We start from the raw sequence: 19,384 nt of genomic DNA, 5'->3' as shown, positions 1-19,384 counted from the left end.
TTGGAACCAGTCTGTTGTTCCATGTCCAGTTCTAACTGTTGCTTCCTGACCTGCATACAGGTTTCTCAAGAGACAGGTCAGATGGTCTGGTATTTCCATCTCTTTCAGAATTTTCCACAGTTGATTGTGATCCACACAGTCAAAGGCTTTGGCATAGTCAATAAAGCAGAAATAGATGTTTTTCTGGAACTCTCTTGCTTTTTCGATGATCCAGCGGATGTTGGCAATTTGATCTCTGGTTCTTCTGCCTTTTCTAAAACCAGCTTGAACATCTGGAAGTTCACGGTTCACATATTGCTGAAGCCTGGCTTGGAGAATTTTGAGCATTACTTCACTAGCGTGTGAGATGAGTGCAATTGTGCGGTAGTTTGAGCATTCTTTGGCATTGCTTTCTTTGGGATTGGAATGAAAACTGACCTTTTCCAGTCCTGTGGCCACTGCTGAGTTTTCCAAATTTGCTGGCATATTGAGTGTAGCACTTTCACAGCATCGTCTTTCAGGATTTGAAATAGCTCAACTGGAATTCCATCACCTCCACTAGCTTTGTTTGTAGTGATGCTTTCTAAGGCCCACTTGACTTCACAGAAATACAAACTGGAATCAAGATTGCTAGGAGAAATATCAATATCTCAGACATGCAGATGACACCAGCCTTATGGCAGACAGTGAAGAGGAACTAAAAAGCCTCTTGATGAAAGTGAAGGAGGAGAGTGAAAAAGTTGGCTTAAAGCTCATCATTCAGAAAACTAAGATCATGGCATCTGGTCCCATAACTTCATGGGAAATAGATGGGGAAACAGGGGAAACAGTGTCAAACTTTATTTTGGGGGGCTCCAAAATCACTGCAGATGGTGGTTGCAGCCATGAAATTAAAAGATGCTTACTCTTTGGAAGGAAAAGTTATGACCAACCTAGATAGTATATTGAAAAGCAGAGACATTACTTTGCCAACAAAGGTCCATCTAATCAAGCCTATGGTTTTTCCAGTAGTCATGTATGGATATGAGAGTTGGATGGTGAAGAAAGCTTAGCACCGAAGAATTGATGCTTTTGAACTGTGGTGTTGGAGAAGACTCTTGAGAGTCCCTTGGACTGCAAGGAGATCCAACCAGTCCATTCTAAAGGAGATCAGCCCTGGGTGTTCTTTGGAAGGATTGTTGTTGAAGCCGAAACTCCAATACTTTGGCCACCTCATGCAAAGAGTTGACTCATTAGAAAAGACCCTGATGCTGGGAGGGATTGGGGGCAGGAGGAGAAGGGGACGACAGAGGATGAGATGGCTGGATGGCATCACCGACTCAATGGACATGGGTTTGGGTGAACTCCGGGAGTTGGTGATGGACAGGGAGGCCTGGAGTTCTGCGATTCATGGGGTCGCAAAGAGTCGGACACGACTGAGCGACTGAACTGAACTGAGAGTGAACTTTATTCAGTGGTTAATTTATCCCCATCACTGAGACGTGATTCTTCTGAGGACTCCATCCAATGCTCCGTATAGTTCAAGATCTCTTCTCTAGGGCTGGTGGGAATGTGAACTCTTCCCAGCTCCGTGTGAGCTCTGAGAATTGTTTGGCCTCCTGCTTTCTGATGCCTTTTTGATATTTATGTGGACTTCCATTCCTTGCATGTGATCAGCGCTCAGCCAGGCTTGATTAAACCTCTCTGTAGACTTATGGACCCTGTTCCCTCTCTGTGCAGTTTCTTCCTCTCCAGTACTTTGCTTGACAAATTATAGCATCTCTGGCCTCTCTGGACTTGAATCTCTGTATCCTCAACTCAGCCTGACCACTGGGCTTTTTTGGGTTCCCTTTCCTGCTCCGTAGCCCGGAAACTGCCTCTGGGCAGACAGTAAGGGCAATTGTGGGGTTCACCTGGTTTGTTTTCCTTCTTTCAGCATTATAGGCTTGTGCTTCCTGTTGTCCAGTGTCTAAATAGAGTCATTTCATTTACTTTTTTCAGTTTATGGTGAGAAGGCGATTCCTGTGTCAGTGAATCCTTCATGGGCAAAAGAAGAACTTCTGCCCAGAATATGTTTCTGTTGGGTAGGAAGTTAATCCACTGTATTGCTGGAAGGGGGTGTCTTAGCTGCTCTGTGTTCACTTGGTTCTCAGGCGGCCCTCCCCTCAGCTGTCATTTTCAGCACTAGGCTTACGTATCATGTAATTAGCAACCTCAGAAAAAAGCGCTTCTTTCTCATTAATTTTTGAAACAGCCCCAGCATTGCCTCCAATCATGCAATTGCCCAGTCCTAAACAATCTGGTCAGAAGTAGAATATATGGGTTGGCCTGACACACATCAGAGAGTAGAATCCATCTCATCAAGACCATCTGAACTGAGAATGGGGAACACGTGTGTGATAGGCTATGTAATGACCCCCAAAGGTGTCCACTTCCTCATCGCTGGAACCCATGAATAAGTTCCCTTATGTGGCAAAAGGAACTTTGCTGATGTGATTAGGTTAAGAATCTTGCAGTGGGAGATTATCCTGGTGGGCCCAAGGTAATCACAAGGGTCCTTAGTGATGGAGGTGAGGGCAGGGGGGCCCTAGATAGAGAGGGCAATGTGACAGTGGAGGCAGGGGGACACATTGAGAGATTTGAAGGTGCAGTACTGCTGGGTTTGAAGATCAAAGACGGGGCTCTGAGTCAAGGACTTCAGGCAGCCTCCAGGAGCTAAAACAGACAAGGAAATGAATGCAATCTAGAGTCTCAAAAGGAACACATCCTGATAACCCATTTTAGGACTTAAGATCCCCAGAACTATAATAGAATGTATCCGTGTCATTTCAGGCCACGGAGTTTGTGGTAATCTGTTACAGCAGCAAAAGGAAATGAATACAGGTGGTTCACAAAAGAGAAAAGCATGGTGTTATCAGGGAAGCGTGGATACTAGGCAGGCAAAACCAAGGCATGTCCCCTACTCTCATGAGCTTCTTGCAATCAGGATTGCCGTGTCTCATGACTGAGTGGCAACATTCAAATAGAACACGGGGTGAACTACCCAACCCCGCTGGAGTTGGGCAACATGGAGGTCCTGGCCCTAAGGGTGAAGTAAGTTAATACATGTTAAATATGTGAACAATGGGCTTGCCTGCTGGCTCAGACATTAAGAATCCACCTGCAATGCGGGAAACCTGGGTTAGATCCTGGGTTGGGAAGATCCCCTGGAGAAGGGAATGGCTACCCACTCCAGTATTCTGGCCTGGAGAATTCCATGGACAGAGGGGCCTGGTGGGCTACAGTCCATGGGGTCGCAAAGAGTCAGACACGACTGAGCGCCTTTCACTTTCACTGTGAACAATGCCTGGCACCTAGTAGTCAAAAAAGTCAGTTGTTTTCATTGTTGTCATCAGTATATTGTCATCATCACACTCTGTCTTTCTGGCAGTTTAACATTTGCCTTGCTTGCAAGATGAGAGGGTTGGACCTCCCCCTGGCCCACCAGTCTGCAGTTCCTTCCACTCTGACATTCTATAATCCTGGGGTTCTGTGACTCTAAAACTGGTTTTGACTGGCTTAAGAAGTGCCACATCACACTTCCAATATTAAAATCATTCTATTTGCAATCTGGGAGAAAACAGGAAAATATCTCCAACTTAGAAACTACAGTATCTCTTTCCCTTTGTACCAATTTTCAATTCCCATGGATGGCAGTGAGATTTATCAATATGTTTGAAGGGGATATGAAAACCTAACATTTGCATATATCATTTGCAGTCAGTTCCTCAACTTTAGCTCCCAATCAAACCCTTAAATGCATGTTTCTAGATTAATAGTCAGACCTGGCGGAACTGCATTAACAGATAGTTCAGCTTAAAAACCAATATAAAGGAAAAAAACTATTATAGAAGCCAGAGGGATGAACAGAGAGATTGAAATCTTACAGCTATTCACTTTCAGCGGTTAATATTGCCTGCAAGTGTTGGTATTAATTGTCTTGAAATCATTACAGATACACTGGCCTAGTCATTCAAGGAAATATATTTTGGCTTATCATCTTGCAGGCTGAGCTTGCATTTTCCAGGTTCCAGTGACAAAACAATTTAATATTGCATCTTCAAAGTAATTTTATTTGAATTGTATTTTTGCACTTTCATTTTAAAATGGGCATGCCTGATAGTTGGGGAGCACGGATTGCTATGAGTCAACAAGTGAAACCTGCTTATGAAGACTTAATAAGAAAAGTTCAAAAGCTAACTTGAATCTCTACCTCTCCTTCATCCCCAAACATCTTCACTGGCTTAGAGTAGATGCTTTGAAGTCAGAATGCCTGGGCTGTAATCCTAGAACCAGTCATTCAAGTCATCTTGGCATATTTGGCATTACCTTGGCATAACCTTGGCATAGTTACTTAACCTCTCTGTGCCTCAGTTTCTGCATCTGTGAAATAGAGATAATATTAATATTTACTTCCTAGGGTTGTGGGGATTAGAAAAGATAGTATGTGTAAATGGTCAAAAGAGTGTTGGCATACAGTAAGCATTCAGTAAATATTACCTGTTATTATTTGGGATGCACATTTCCATTCAGTCAAGGACATTTAAATCTAAGCACAGTATTAATTGAAGTTCCCTTATAGCACCTGTGAGCTTTGTAATCATTGAGGGAAACTTCATGAAGACATTGACCAATCTGATTTGCAGAAATGTAGGAAATCTCTCTGAAGCCAATCCATCATGTGATTGGATTAGAGAAGCAGTAATTCGATGTCATTTCAAAGGAATATATATTGCCTATGGCTTCTGTAAATCACTCACTTAGATGTTCATCCATTTATTCATTAAAAAAGTACTTATTATTCAGAATGTACCCTACTGTGGGCTAGGCATTGTGCCAGGCACTGGGAATATGGTAGTGAACTATCTGGATAGGGTCTTCATCTTTGGAGATTCTGTTTGGTGATACAGACAAAAAGTTGAGCAATCAAGAGGAAACATTTAACAAATTTTGATAAGGGATAAGCAGAAGATGGACAAGGTTCTCATGGAAATAGTGGGGAGGGAAGCTACTTGGGATGGGAGAATCCGGGAAGTCTTCTCTGAGCAGGTAGCATTTAAACAGACCTGAGAGATAGAAAGGCAACAGCTGCGTTAAAAAGTGGAATCGCATTGCAATGTTTCACATTGTTTGCCAACACTTTCTCTTAACACTAGAGTGATCCATATTGTGTGATAGGATGGACTGACATTAAAGGGAGATGGGAAGATTCACTGTGACTCTTCCGCTCCCACTCAGGAGATGTTCATCCTTGGATGTCCCCTCCCCACCTTTGCCTTGTGAGCTCTGGTCTTTTTGTAATCTTTATAATCTGTCTCCATGATCCCTGACAATCCACACTATTATGCAGCTCATCTTTAGGGGATTGACTTGGGTCCTTCCTCAAGTCCAACATAGGCAGATGAAATTAATCAGGATTCACCCAGTTACAAGTGACAGAAAACCCAACTCAAGGAGACTTGAGCAAGAATGGAGTTTTTTAGCCCAATAAAAAATGAATGGAAGATCTAAATAGACAGTTCTTCAAAGAAGACATACACCAGGCCAAAAAGCACGTGGAAAAATGCTCAGCATCACTAATTCTTAGAGAAATGCAAATCAAAGCTACAATGAGGTGTCACCTGACATTGGTCAAAAAATCTACAAACAATAAATGCTGGAGAGGGTGTGGAGAAAAGGGGACTCTCCTACCTTGTTGGTGGAAATGTAAATTGGTGCATTATAGAGAACAGTATGGAGGTTCCTTAAAAAACTAAATATGAATTTCCATATGATGCAGCTATCCCACTCCTGGGCATATGTCCAGAGAAAACCATAATTCAAAAAGATAAACACACTCCAGTGTTCATTGCAGCCCTATTTACAATAACTAAGAAAAGGAAGCCACCTAAATGTCTATCCACAGATGAAAGGATAAAGAAGATGTGGTACATATATACAATGGAATACTACTCAGCCATAAAAAGAGTGAAGTAATGCCGTTTGCAGCACCATGGATGGTGCTAGAGATTGTTATACTGAGTGAAATAAGTCAGACAGAGGAGGAAAAATATATCGCTTATATGTGGAATCTAAAAAAATGGTGTAAATGAAAGCACATTCACAAAACAGAAATAGAGTCACAGATGTAGAAAACAAACTATGGTTACCAGGCGGAAAGGGGAGGAGGGATAAATTGGGAAACTGGGGTTGACATATACACACTACCATATATAAAATTGATAACTGAAAGGAATTACTATCGGGCTTCCCTCATGGCTCAGATGGTAGAGAATCTGTCTGCAATGCAGGAGACCTGTGTTCGATCCTTGGGTGGGGAAGATCCCCTTAAGAAGGGAATGGCCCATTCCAGTATTCTTGCTTGGAGATTCCTATGGACAGAGGAGCCTGGTGGGCTGTAGTCCATGGGGTCACAAAGAATCTGACATGACAGAGCGACTGATACTCACTTTTCACTAAGGACTTGCTGTGTAGCACAGGGAACTCTGCTCAGTGTTCTGTAAAGACCTATATGGGAAAAGAATCTAAACAAGAGTAGAGAGATGTATATATGTGTGTATATATGTGTATATTGGAGAAGGCAATGGCATCCCACTCCAGTACTCTTGCCTGGAGAATCCCAGGGACGGGGGAGCCTGGTGGGCTGCCATCTCTGGGGTCGCACAGAGTCGGACACGACTGAAGTGACTGTGTGTGTGTGTGTGTGTGTGTGTGTATACATATATGTATAACCGATTCACTTTGCTGTGAACCTGAAACTAACACAGTGTTGTAAATCAACTCTACTCCAATAAAAATTTTTTAAAAGAATGGAGTTTATTGCCTCCTATCACAGAGGATGTCAAGAGTGGAATTAAAGTACGGCTGGATCCAGGGGCTTCAACACTGTCGTCAGGACTGTCTCTCACCATTTTTGACCCTGCTTTCTTCTGTGTTGGCTTTGTTCAGAGGCAGTTTCTTTTCATGTGGTGAGTTCTAGAAGATTCAGGTGTTTGTCTGCCAAGGTCCAGTCCAGAGTAAAGAAAGCTCAGCTCTTCTAATTGCTCCAGCCAAAGTCCTGGTTGGTTTTGACTGGACCACATGCCCAATCTGGAAACAATCACTATAGTCAGGCTAAGAGGCATTCTGACTGGCCAGGAACACTCCTGGAACTCAGAATGCAGTTAGCTCCAGTTGGACCAGATGAAGTAAGAGTGTGGAAGGGCTGGCTCACCAGGGAAAGTCATGAACAATTAATAGCCACTATGTTAAATTAAGGGGACTCTACACTACACATCAACCCCTAAAATCAAAGCTAATTGGAAAGATTTCTGTGTGGTTTTAAATGCCAGAGCATTTAATGTACTACCCTCTGGAGCTGAAGAGTGAGAGGCAAATGTATTTCAGGGTAGATTTCACGAAGGTAACATCTGACTTGAACTCCCAAATAAAAGGATGGATTTTAACAGTTGGGAATGTAGGAAGGACATTTCAGATTGAGGCACTGACTTGAGTTAAGGTGTAAAGGCAGAAAATTACAAGGTTTTATCAGAAAATTGTGAAAACATAGGCTGGAAAAGTTTGGATCCTAATGCAGAAGAACTTAAATGACCAAACTATCTGAAAGTCATGAATGATGAGGGGAATAAGCCAGCAGACCAGACCCAAGGTACCAATGTCTTTGATGTTGAAGGATACAAGAACTTCATGGCTTTTGTAGATCAGGGGACATACTCAGTAGAAGCGGCACCATCGGGAGGATAACCTGGATGAGTGGCTAGGGTGGTTTGGAATGGGTAATATGTCCAGAGGAGAAGCGTGAGCAATCAGTCAGGAGGCTGGCTCCGTTATCCCCTTGGATCTTGGGGTCTTAATCATCTCTGGATGGTTCATTTCTTGTCCTTCCACATTTTTATAGGCTAAATCCATTCTACAAGGGTTTCTGGAGGATTCAGGCTATAGGGTCCAGGATCTGAAGAGCTTCCATTTGGTAGGACTTGGTGCAGCCCTGTGTGCCATGAACATCACTGAAATCTCACTTATAAAGATCTTGGAATTCAGGTAACCAAAATACTAGTGCACAGAGTGGCAAATGATTGATTTGTTGGTTCATTCATTCATTCATTTATTCATCAAGGTGTTCTCTGCTTCCTGCTGCTTTGCAACCTTTCTGGGATAAAATAGGGAGTGAGATTAGCTGGATCCTTTCTTGGTGCTGAGCCTACCTACCTTTTGCATATCTATTTTGCCTGGAGAGTCTCCTGGGCTCACACTGTATCCCTCCCTTGTAACCAGGGTGGTGGTGGCCAGAATCGGGACTCTGCTCTGCAGTACCCAGGTCTTGGCAGAGTTTAAGAGGAAGGCAGAAGTTGTGTTTGGGGAGCCCACCGAGTGGTCCAGCTTTGTCTTGCAGGAGCTTGGGACCATTGCAGGTAAGAGGTACTTTGAGCATGCCTTTCTCTCCCTTTCCAACCTTAAATCTGGGGACAAAAACAAACAAACAAAATCCTTGGCCACATATAGTGAACATCCATAGGGTTATGATAGAACCTAGATTTCATGACTTCAAGTTGCAGAAGGTGGGGATCTGCAAGTCTGCTTTTTAAACAAGCTCTCTTGGTAATTCTGTGTAGCTAAAGTGGTTTAGAATGTTATTTAATTGGCTCCAAAATAGATTTATACACAATTTAAAATTTGTGTAAAGTGAAGCTCCTTCTGGGCATAAATTTCCTTGTAGGAGACCAATCAGGGCTAATGTGACCCACATATTTTCTTCCTTAGTTGATTAAGGAACCTAATTCCCCAGTGTGACTTTCAGGGCCTTTTGTAAGGAATGATGTTTGCCTAGAACATGCAGATCTGTACATTACGCAGTGCCATTAATAAAACAAACGGAGTTCTGATGGCTTGAATTAAACCCTCTGATTCCTTTTTCTCCCCAGCTGGATTAACTAAGGAAGAGCTCCGAATGCTTGATAAGGATTTGATGCCATATTTCCAGCCATCAGCAATCAAATGCCTTCCTGATGAGATATTCAAAGTAAGTACTGAGTTCTTCAAGGAGAATGGGAGCTGACCCCATTTCAAATCACACGGGGAAGCAGATGGTGGGTGTTGGATTCTAGGGACCTACAACCTGCTTCTGCTAATGGGGCCAGAGGAGAGCTATGTGCCAACAATGGATGGATCACAACATAATTTTAGCTGTTTTTGTTTTTAAAGTTTTTTCTTCAATTTTTAATTTATCTTTTATTTGTGTCTATTTTTATGGTTTCCTTCTCTTCACAGCCACTGGCACTAATTTTCTATTTATGATGGTATGACAGGTGTATATTCCCTTATCCCAAACCCTTGGGATATTTCAGAATTTGGAATTTTCCAGAGTTTAGAAAGATCACTCTGTGAATCTACAGTATTGTAACCGAACACCTTCAGCAGTGTCTGGGGGAAGCACCTTGTAAGCAAGTACATGAATATTTCTGTGAAGAAATCTGTGACAAAGCACACTAATTGGAATAAATAGAGACTATAAATGGTTTCATATCAATTCAGGTCAGATTTTGCTGGCAAATGAGTTTGTCTTAAACTCTGGGGAAAACTTACAGGTTTCAGACTGTTTTTGGACTTCAGAATTGTAGATGAGGGATGATATTTCCATTAACATTTTCTTTTAAAATAAATTTAAATGAAACATTTAAATTGATTTAAAGAAAAGTATTAAGAAAGCCACAAACAGCTATGGAAAAAATTGAGAGGGTTGAAGTGGATCTATTGAGGATAGGGAAGCAGATGTATAAGTTTAGGAGCGGGTTTGGTGGGGGAGTCTGCTCTGATGAAGAGTGACTCTGGTGTTCTTGTTTGGGTAACTTGGAAACATATTTTGTCCACCAAAACTGGATAAGGCACACCAGGCTAGACAAGCTTGCATGATGCCACGTCATTGGTTCTTTTTAAGACAAGAGAACAGATCTTGAACCACTTCAGGACCAAGAACAGTTCCCAGCACAGACCAGGTTTGAGCGCTGTTTGAAAAGTGAGTCGCTCAGTCCTCTCTGACTCTTTGTGACCCCATGGGCTATACAGTCTATGGAATTCTCCAGGCCAGAACACTGGAGTGGGTAGCCGTTCCTTTCTCCAAGGGATCTTCCCAACCCAGGGATTGAACCCAGGTCTCACATTGCAGGCGGATTCTTTTCTGTCAGCCTCCAGGGAAGCCCAAGAATACTGGAGTGGGTAGCCTATATCCCATCTCCAGAAGATCTTCCTGACCCAGTAATCAAATTGGTGTCTCCTGCACTGCAGGTGGATTCTTTACCAGCTGAGCTACCAGGAAAGCTGTTTAGGGGAAATAAACAAGTAGCTGTCCTTAAAGCCCATTCAGCTTCTTTTCTGGGGGCTCTGCATGGGGTAGGCAGCTTGGTCCTTGAAGTTGGCATGTTGCTGAGCACGCTCTCCTGGTCTTGTTTGGAATGTACTTTGCAGCTTACCTTTTCTGAAAATTCCTAGCGGCCACTTACATTGTGGTAGGCTTCAGCCTAGGTGCTAGGGTGTAGGTACCAGACTAGGTTCCCATGGCATGGCACTGGTGAAGGCATATAATGCAGTGCCTTCAGGGGCTTGAAAAAGTAACAAAAGAATGTAGTGGCCTGGGTAGGGATTCAGGTGAACTGGAGAGCCAGTCTAAAGCTGGGAAAGCTGCTTCTCATCTCTGGCACAGGATGCAATGCAGTGTGACTGTGTGGGCCTAGCATTGCTGCCAGATCGTCCTTTTTTTTTTTAGAATCCTGAAGTCTCGTTTTCATGTAACATCTCCTGATAATTAAATGTTGGAACCGCTTTGAATTTATTTTTTAAAAACAGTTTAATAGACCTGGGGTTGCAAGCAGCAACATTGGAAGAATACATAATTTTTATAATGCAGACTCTGTGTTAATGGTAGATGTAAGGTATAAGCCAGAAGTGCATGTCTGCTGTGTGTGTGTGTCTGGTGAGAGGGAGGAGGTGATGCTGAATTTTGCAGGACAGGTTAGTTAGGTGAGAGGGAGGGACAGTGTTCCAGGCAGAAGGATGTATTGCCTCCTGGGGGTTACACATATGGCTGTCCATTCTCCAGGAGTGAAGTGTGCCAGCAAGGAGTGAGGGATAGGGTGCTGGAGAGGGGGGCAGGACTCAGAGCTTGAAGGCCTTATTATTGTGTAAAGAGCTTGAATTGCATCCTGGACGGGGGCAGAAAGGGTTCTAAGCAGGGGAATGACATGATTCCAGGGAAGCACCAACTTGGACAAGAAAGAATAATGTGAAGGAGTAAAGTCAGGGTGAGAAAGCAGAACCCCCTTTCTCAGAATCTTTGGGACCCTTAGAAAACGAGCAGGATGACTTTAGAGGCACCTGACATCCCATCTCATTTCACACCCACTGGAACTAATCACCGAGTCCTCTAAGGCAGAAGTGATTGCAGAAAGAATCTTGTTCAGGGCCCTTGAGCAGAATTCCCACTGCTGTGTGTCTATGGCACACATCACTAATAGATCACTGCACTTACCCTTTGTAGAACCCTTACCGGACTCACCTGCGATGAGTTGAGAATCCACATAGGATATAAGTTCTCTGTGTGATCCCACATCTAGTCCAAAAGCACAGAGAGGCTGTGAAACTTGCCCAATTCACACAGCTAGTGTGTGGCAGAGCTGGGACACAGATTAAAAGCTTTGCCCTTTAAGCGTGTGTTTTCTCCACCACATCAGTATTCCTCTGGTGGGGACTTGAAGCATTGTGGGCAGGGTAACTTGCACTGCATTAAACACCATTAAGTCGCCTTATAAACTCTCTTTCACTATTGATTACTTCACGGAGGAAATCTCAATTTTGGAGCTAAAAAATATATATATATTATATATATATATTTAAAAGAGGCCCCAGGATCAAACATTGTTGGTCAACAGATCTAGCTAGAGTTGTTTTGCTTCTTCTGGCATATTTTAAACGAGTACTTATTGCAAGTCATCCTGTTTCCGTTTTTGGAAATTGCCATTAATTTTTTTTTTTTTTTCATTTTATAATACATCTATATTAGTAGTGAAAGAGTGGTCTGATTTTAAGGAAAAATCCTGAAGAGTAGCACAGATGAGAGATACATGGGTACCGCAAAGTTGTGCGGGCCCGGGGCGGATGCCCGAGATTTGGGAAAGTTTCGGAGGGGCGCCTCTGAGGGCGCTGTCCCCTTCCCCCCTGTAGGAGCTGTCGGCCGAGCAGATCGCCTCCCTGGGCCCTGAAAACGCGGCGGCGGTGACCCCAGCCCAGCGCCGGCAGCTCAGCATGTTGCAGCTGCAGAGCCTCCAGCGGGCGATAGATGGCGCCAAGGCTCGCTCCTGGCTGGATGCGCCTCCGAGCGCCAGCCCCGCCCGGACCCCCTCCTCTCTTTCTCCTCCAGGTGAGCGGGACGGACCCAGCCCCACCTCCCACTCCCAATCCCCCTTCCTCGTCTCTCGGTCCGCCCCGCCTGACATGGGACGGCGAGAAGGCTCCTAAAATTCAGGGTGGGGTCTCTGACAGTCCTTGAAGATTCTGCATTCAGAGAAAAACCCACAGTCCGTACCAAGCATATGTAAAGAATGGTCAACTCTGGAGCACTTGCAAGTCTTGGGATGGGGGGAGCTCTTAAAAATTACCAGCCCCACGGACCCTACCTAGAACCCACTGAATCAGAATTTCTCAGGACTTAAGCCCTTTCAGTGGTTCCTTTGCTCCTCCATCCTTCTCACCGTCCAGGATTAATAAATTCAGTCGATATATTTTGGGCACCTACTATGTGCTAAGCCTGCTTTAGGAGCTGGTGAGTAAGGCAGGTGAGGCTCTCTCCTAATAAACAAGGAGATTTCAAATCTGATTAAGACCAGGGAAGGAAAGCAGCAGAAGGAAGTGGTGGTGACGAAGAAATGAGCTGAGCGGAGGAGTCGGGGGTGGGGGTGGCGGTGGCTTTCTTTCCCGGCTTTTTTTTTTTCTCCCGGCTTTTTTTTTTTCTCCCTGCCTGTCTCCCCTCCCTCCCCTCGCCCTCACACTTCTTTATGACTCCTGTCTTTAGTGAACACCGTCTTTGGACCAAGCATGGTGCTCGGCTCTGGGGAGGCAGCTGTGAACAAGCCAGATGTGTCCTCTGTCCTTGTGGAGCTCCCAGTCCAGGGTGGGGGTGACGGAAGCCCCAGCACCCAGGCGACCATGAGGCAGTACGAGGGGTGCTGTGATCCCAGGGATCGCAGGACACGGGGATCGCTGGGGAGAGGCAGCTTCCTGGGCTTCGGGGAGGGGAAGCGGCGGTGGAAACCTCCTGAAGACTGATATCTAAGCTGCAAACCCAGCTGGAGAGATACCCCGGCCACGTGGGGAGTGTCCCAGGTAGAGGCAAGAGCAGATGCAAATACCCAGAGTTCAAAGACAGCTGGGGCCTCACCATCTCCAGGTATCCCTCCTCCTCCTCCCGCCTTGGGGATGGGAGGATGCCCAATTTCTGCAGATGGGAGCCATGCCCTTTGATTTATTACTATCTTTAAACTTTTTCATTGAAATATAATCTGCATACATGTAAAAGTTATTTGAAAATGCTGCAGTGTTTTGGGTCTTATATAATGCACACAGTAGACCATGCACATGGTTTAAAATATGAGAAGTCTGAAAAGCTGTGAAGTGAAACATCCACCCTCCACCCGCTGTTCCATAGTCACCCAGTTCCCCTCCTCAGAGCAACCAGTGTTACCAGTTGTGTATCTGTCCAGAGATATGCCATGCATATCCATAGATTATTCCTGCACTTTTACAAAAGCTTATTATATACTTTGTTCTGTGACTTGCATTTTTCACCTGAAAATTTACCTTAGAGACAGTTCCATGTCCATATCTAGGAGCCGTGCAGTTCTTGGTTTCCTGGCTATGCTGTAACTGTCTTTAACTAGATCTCTATAGACGATAATTCAGTTGTTTCTATTTTTACACTGCTACAATCAATGCTGCAGCAAATGACTTTATATATTTTGCATCTGTTCAAGTATATCTGCAGGGTAAACTCTTCCAAGTGAGACTGGGGGGGTCAGAGGGTCGGTGCATCTGGAAATTCTGATGCAGGAGAAGCCTAGATCCTCTTTCCTTCCATTCACCCCACTGGCCTGAGCTGGTCCTGGCAGCCCGGTGAACCGTTCCTGGGGGCCAGGCACTTAATCTTGTTTCCTAATCTTGCTTTGTTATCTGAACCACCTGGGTGTGATACTTAAAATCCAGATCCCCTGGCCTGGTACCTGACTTGCTGAATCAGAATTTTCAGGGGAAGATCCCCAAATTTGCATTTTTGGCCATCTCCCCAGATGACTCCTATGAGTCAGTTCTGGTACTTGCTAATTCACGCAGTCTCATATACTTTGCCCTCCCACCCTTTGCTATTTGGGATCATTATTCTTGTTTAGGGTTGAGCAAGCCAAGACCTAGAGAGGGGGGAGGTGCAGGGTGCGATGTGCCCACCCTCTGTGGGCTGCTGAGACCTCCTGTCAACTCTTGTCTTGTTTCCTTGTAGGAGCCTGGGTCTCCAGGGGTCTTGGGCTGGGCTACCTTCTCCTGGTCCTGATGCCCAAGCTCGTGTGGTGAGTGGTGTTTGCGCATCGCCCTGGGGCCCAGGCAGCTGGCCAAGGCGCTTGCAGACCCCGAGGATGCTGCAGAGGGTGGGAGTCCCCCACCCCGACTCAGAGTCTCAACGAGGGCAAGGAGACCCTGGGACTTTGGAACTGAAGAGGCACTGAAGGAAGAATAATTATTAAAATATGGTCTTACACCTTCTTAAACTGGCTTGCATCCTCAGCAGGGAGACCTCATCTCAGTCTCCCTAGTTTTCCAGCTTGGAGACAGGGACGCTGGGGAGGGGAGACCATTTCCTGTCAACACCATGAAGACATTAGTACAAGTTAACATCCTCCCTCTAGAAGGAGATGCCAGCCAGCGATGGGTGCAGGCCAAGGCCCCCGGTTTCACCAAGGCCTGCTCTGGCTTCTCTTCTGGTTTTAATTTCCCTTCCTCGGAGATATAGGCCATATTGGATTTCTCCTTCTTAGATATTTAGCAGAGCTGAAATAAATGAATCCCGTAATAGACGCCGATATTCCTGCCTGATTGTTGGGACTAATTGATGTTTTTGGTGGGCATTGCATTGCTTGGAAATTAAAACATTTAACATGGCTCAACATTAAATCAATTTAAAAATACATTTTCCAGATACCTTCCACTTCCTTGGGAGTCAGCTGAATGAATGGCTGTTAAACTTTCAAAAATATACCTTTCTTGGTGGAGGTGGTGGCTCTTCCAGGTTTTAAGTGCTCTGGGCTTTGGGGATGGGTTGAAATAAAAGAAAAATACACTGTGTAAGTCAGTCACTCCTGCTATTATGGTGGAGCAAAGCAAATGTACCCAGTGGCCCAGTCCTTTTGGAAATTTGCAAGATGCTCAGGAAGGCAGAGCTTAGGAAGGGGTGCTTTGCTACTTCCTGGATGTTATGCCTTCTCAAATTCAGCCATCAAAGTTGTTTCTCTTGACATAGCTTAAGGTGGCAATTTTTTTGGGGGGGAGGGGGAGTTCCCAGCCTCTACCGTCTGCAACTCCCCCAGCTGTTTGCAGAGATCATGGTCACTGGTGTGTGAGTCAGTGTGCTCGCTATGGCTCTGATCGGTCAGGACCTGTGCTGTACTGGTTATTAATACAGGTAGATATTGTGGAGGCTGGCGGGTCTTCAGAAGTCTTGTGTGGTTATTACAGAAAATTAAAAGACTGGGGTGTGGAGGGTGTGGCCCTGTGGGTATTACTTGGGGTCTGATCTGATTTTCTTTCATCCTGGTGGGGAAGTGGTTGCTAGTACTGCTTCTGGAGCCCAGATCATTTATCTCATTACAAACTCCAGCCCCAGGTTAGCTGGGCGGGACCGGCTGCTTCGAGCGGGATGCTGGCTGAGAATGTGTCTGCCCAGATTCCCATCAGAGAGGCCTTGGACCTTGCTCAGTAGTCCCACTTTCTTCCAGCCTTGAATTATCCTGGGCAACCACAACTTCCTATGAGTCAGACTTCATGCTGCCAACGCCAAGTAGCTTTGCGTCTCACTTTCGCTTCTGATCATTTGTTTTTGGGTTAGTTTCTGGGTTGTTCCTCCCATTGTGGATGACAGTAACGGCTCCCGTTCTGCAGGTCCAGTCTGCATCAGGCGCTGCTCTGAGGTCTTTACCTGTGTCATTAGTTCACGTCATCATCATCATGATCCCGCTAGGTGGATGCTGTTGGTTCCCATTTTCCAGATGAGGTGACTGAACCCGAGAAAGATGAAGGAACTCTTGTCTAAGGCCTCTCAGATAGCGAGGATTTGGATTCTGACTTTTCGTCTCGCCCTCTGCTGCCTCCTGGATGGATATTCTTGAACTTCTCTAATGAGTTAGATCAGAGAGAGGTTCTGTAGATCCCTTCCCCTTCTCCTCTGGTGGGAGGCCAGCTTGCCTCACAGCTCATATAATTAGTGATTGCCTCAGGCAGGAAGACAAATCCAGCTTATGCCCTGCAGGACCCCCGGGGTCTCGGGTTGAAGTGTGCAGCCTTCTGCACGCAGAAAAGCAGCAGTCACACCGCAGGTACAGCTCCCTGTTCACCTTTTCAACGTCAGCGATGCTGTTGGGTTCCCAGCCTCCACCTTCTGCAACTCCCCCCAGCTGTTTGCAGAGATCACGGTCCCTGGCGTGCGGGTCACGGTGTGCTGGTTATGGCTCTGATCGGTCAGAGCCTTGCCATACGGTTATTCAAATTTTTCAACGTTGCTCAGCTAGATCCTTTTACAGATCCCCTACCATCAAGCTTGATGGGGGCTGGGAGTCTTTCTGCACCTTCAGTCTGTCATCCAATGGGACTTAGATTTAAGCTATTCGCTCTAGTCCTGGTACCCAGGGGTTCAGCCACCGCGGCTGGGATGGGCTCCACTGCCAATGAAAGGTGGCTGTGAGTTGGTGCGTGTGTGAACATGTGTGAGTGTGTGTTTACCTGGCTTTACTGAAGAAACGCTGTCATGGAAGAGGCAGTAAACAACTTAATATTAAATATTAGGTATTTTCTTTGTCCTTAAAAGTTCTTCATTCATCCTTGCCTCCTTTAAACACATCTATATTGCCTCCCTATAAAGCATATATGTAATGAACAGGGAGGCCTGGCAGAACTCCAGCCCACACAGTGTCTAAGTGGCATGTCTTCAAAGTGCAAATCTTGAAATCTTCTTGAAGTGAGTGTCCTTGCTACAAATCCACCCAGGACGTCTAGCAAGTCCTGGGATTCTCAACCACTGCAGGAGGGTCGTTGTCCATTTCTCTGCCTTTCCTGCCCCAGAAACTGATTACTTCAGAAAGGGACATAGCTTGTCTGATCCTTGAAATGTTGGCAACTCGCTGGCAGGTGAAGATCTTATTTGCCTTCGCCTTCATCCTGACCTTTTACGAGCCCAACAAAATGCCTGCCGATGAAATGTGGGGGAAGGGGCTGTCCTTTCCCAGGAGAACTCTGGCCCTGAGAAGTTCCTTCTAGTCTCCGAGACCCTCTGGAACACTCCTGTGTTGGGGGCAGCTAGACGGTGGTTCCCAACTCTTCTGCTCACTCCCTTTATTAGGATGCAACAGCCAGGCTCTTGCCATGTGGCTTCCATGTGCACCTCAGTGGGTAGAGTCTGCTTCTCCACCTGCTAACTTTGGCTTTGGCCGTTGAGCAGACAGGACACCACCCCTCCAGCAGAAGTCTTACACACGCTTGTGTGATTTGACCTCTTGGTAATTGCTTCTGTGTGTGAGGAGACCTGTGGGTGAGGAGACGTGGAGCAGACCTGAGCCCAGTGCACAGCTAGGAGCTAAGTTGAGACCAGCAGGACCCAGCTGAGCTCAGCCAAGCCCAGGAGAGCCACAGCCAACCTGAATACTCATACGTGAGAAGTATGTATTTGTTAAGGGAAGCCATTGAGATTTAGGGTTGATGGTTGCTGTAGCCAAAGCTGACTTGTACTCCATGACTTCCACATGCCTCCCTGGCACGGGCTGGTCACGTGCTGGGGATAGGAAGGTGGTGCACTCTGACCCTTTCATCACATTCCCATCATTTGCCCTGGAGATTGTGCCCATTAGGGAAGCTCTTTGTCAAATGCTGTGCTTCTTGATACAACACCATGGCCCCTAATTGCCGCTTACTTCCCGTTTCCAAGACCAGGGGCCGTAGAAATCAGGTAACTGCTCCTCTGGGGTCAGAGCTTCTGCCCATAACATGGTTGTTCCATCTGCTCTGCCATGGCAGCCTTCATATCTAATGGCTCATCGAACTATTTCACCTGGAGCACTCACCGATCCAACATCATTGCCTCCAGCTCTGCAGCTTAGCTCTACCCCCTGATACCATCAAGGCTCTGTTAGCTGGAGTTTCCCAGAGGGATGGATTTTCAGGTCAGGTAATAGCGCATGGAATAGGTGCACCGGCCCACCCTCAGGGGAGAGCATCCCAGCTGGAGAAGCCATCAGGCTCTCCTCCAGGTGTGTGTCATCTCCACTCACACTGGAAGCTGGAAGCCCCACTGAAGTGGCTGAGGTCCACAAGTCTGACTTTGAGCTACTCTCCCTTGGGGGCCTGCTGCATCCGTCGTCTTCTGTTCCTTGCCATGTCAGGCCCACTGAGACCCCACTCTCTGATATCTTGGGTCAGGGATCCTGAGACTGATGGGCAGGCTGGTGGTTTTCCACTAGTGTCCAGTCAGCTTCAGGACCTCTCACACCAGGAAGGATTTGGAATTGGAGGAATGAACATGACAAGCATGTAGCCCCACTGGAATGTAAGTTCCCGTGGGCAGAAACCCTGACCGTCTTGTTCAATGATGCATTCTTCCTGCTCAGCAGTCCCCAATGGGCTGGGTCATGGTTGGTGTTCACTGCATATTTGTTGAATATGTAGGTGAAAGTACTTTCCCCCTCACATCAGACTGAACTCAGTAGGACCTCTGGTCAGGCAAGTGTTGGTAAACTTCAGCTCCAAGGGAGCTGAGGAGATGTGATAAGAATCTACTCATTTAACAAAAAAGCATATTGAGAATTCACTTTTTGCCAGCCCCTGTGCTAGTCATGATGGAGGCAGAACACACACAGCCCTGTCCTCATGCAGGCCACATTGTGCTGGGAGCTAGAAGAGGCACATAATAGACACATGCAGACAGTGATCAGATAGTGATCAATACAATGGAAAGAAGTCAGTCTGGTGGTGGTGGGGGTGAGGGCAGAGAACAAGCTTTAGGTAAAAATCAAGTGATCATGGAAAAGATAGTGATTGAGCAGAGACTGGAAGGCGGTATGGGGCGGCATGCGTATACCTAAACTTATACCTG

The 19,384-nt window shown here is 45.8% G+C and overlaps 1 protein-coding gene across 1 annotated transcript in view; it reads left to right on the top strand.

Annotated features, from left to right (window-relative positions):
- The window catches only part of OTOA (otoancorin), a 79,795-nt gene extending 64,668 nt beyond the window's left edge, over positions 1–15,127 (top strand). Inside the window, exons 25-29 of the mRNA XM_070362211.1 lie at positions 7,895–8,037; positions 8,272–8,408; positions 8,919–9,016; positions 12,211–12,406; positions 14,534–15,127. Coding sequence (XP_070218312.1) covers positions 7,895–8,037; positions 8,272–8,408; positions 8,919–9,016; positions 12,211–12,406; positions 14,534–14,604 — 645 coding nt within the window. The 3' untranslated portion in view covers positions 14,605–15,127. The remainder of the gene's footprint in view (positions 1–7,894; positions 8,038–8,271; positions 8,409–8,918; positions 9,017–12,210; positions 12,407–14,533) is intronic.
- Positions 15,128–19,384: the final 4,257 nt, after the last annotated feature.

Source organism: Bos mutus, chromosome 25 (genome assembly GCF_027580195.1).
Source record: "Bos mutus isolate GX-2022 chromosome 25, NWIPB_WYAK_1.1, whole genome shotgun sequence".
NCBI classification, from domain to species: Eukaryota; Metazoa; Chordata; class Mammalia; order Artiodactyla; family Bovidae; genus Bos; species Bos mutus.
This window is presented reverse-complemented; position numbering and strand designations above follow the sequence as displayed.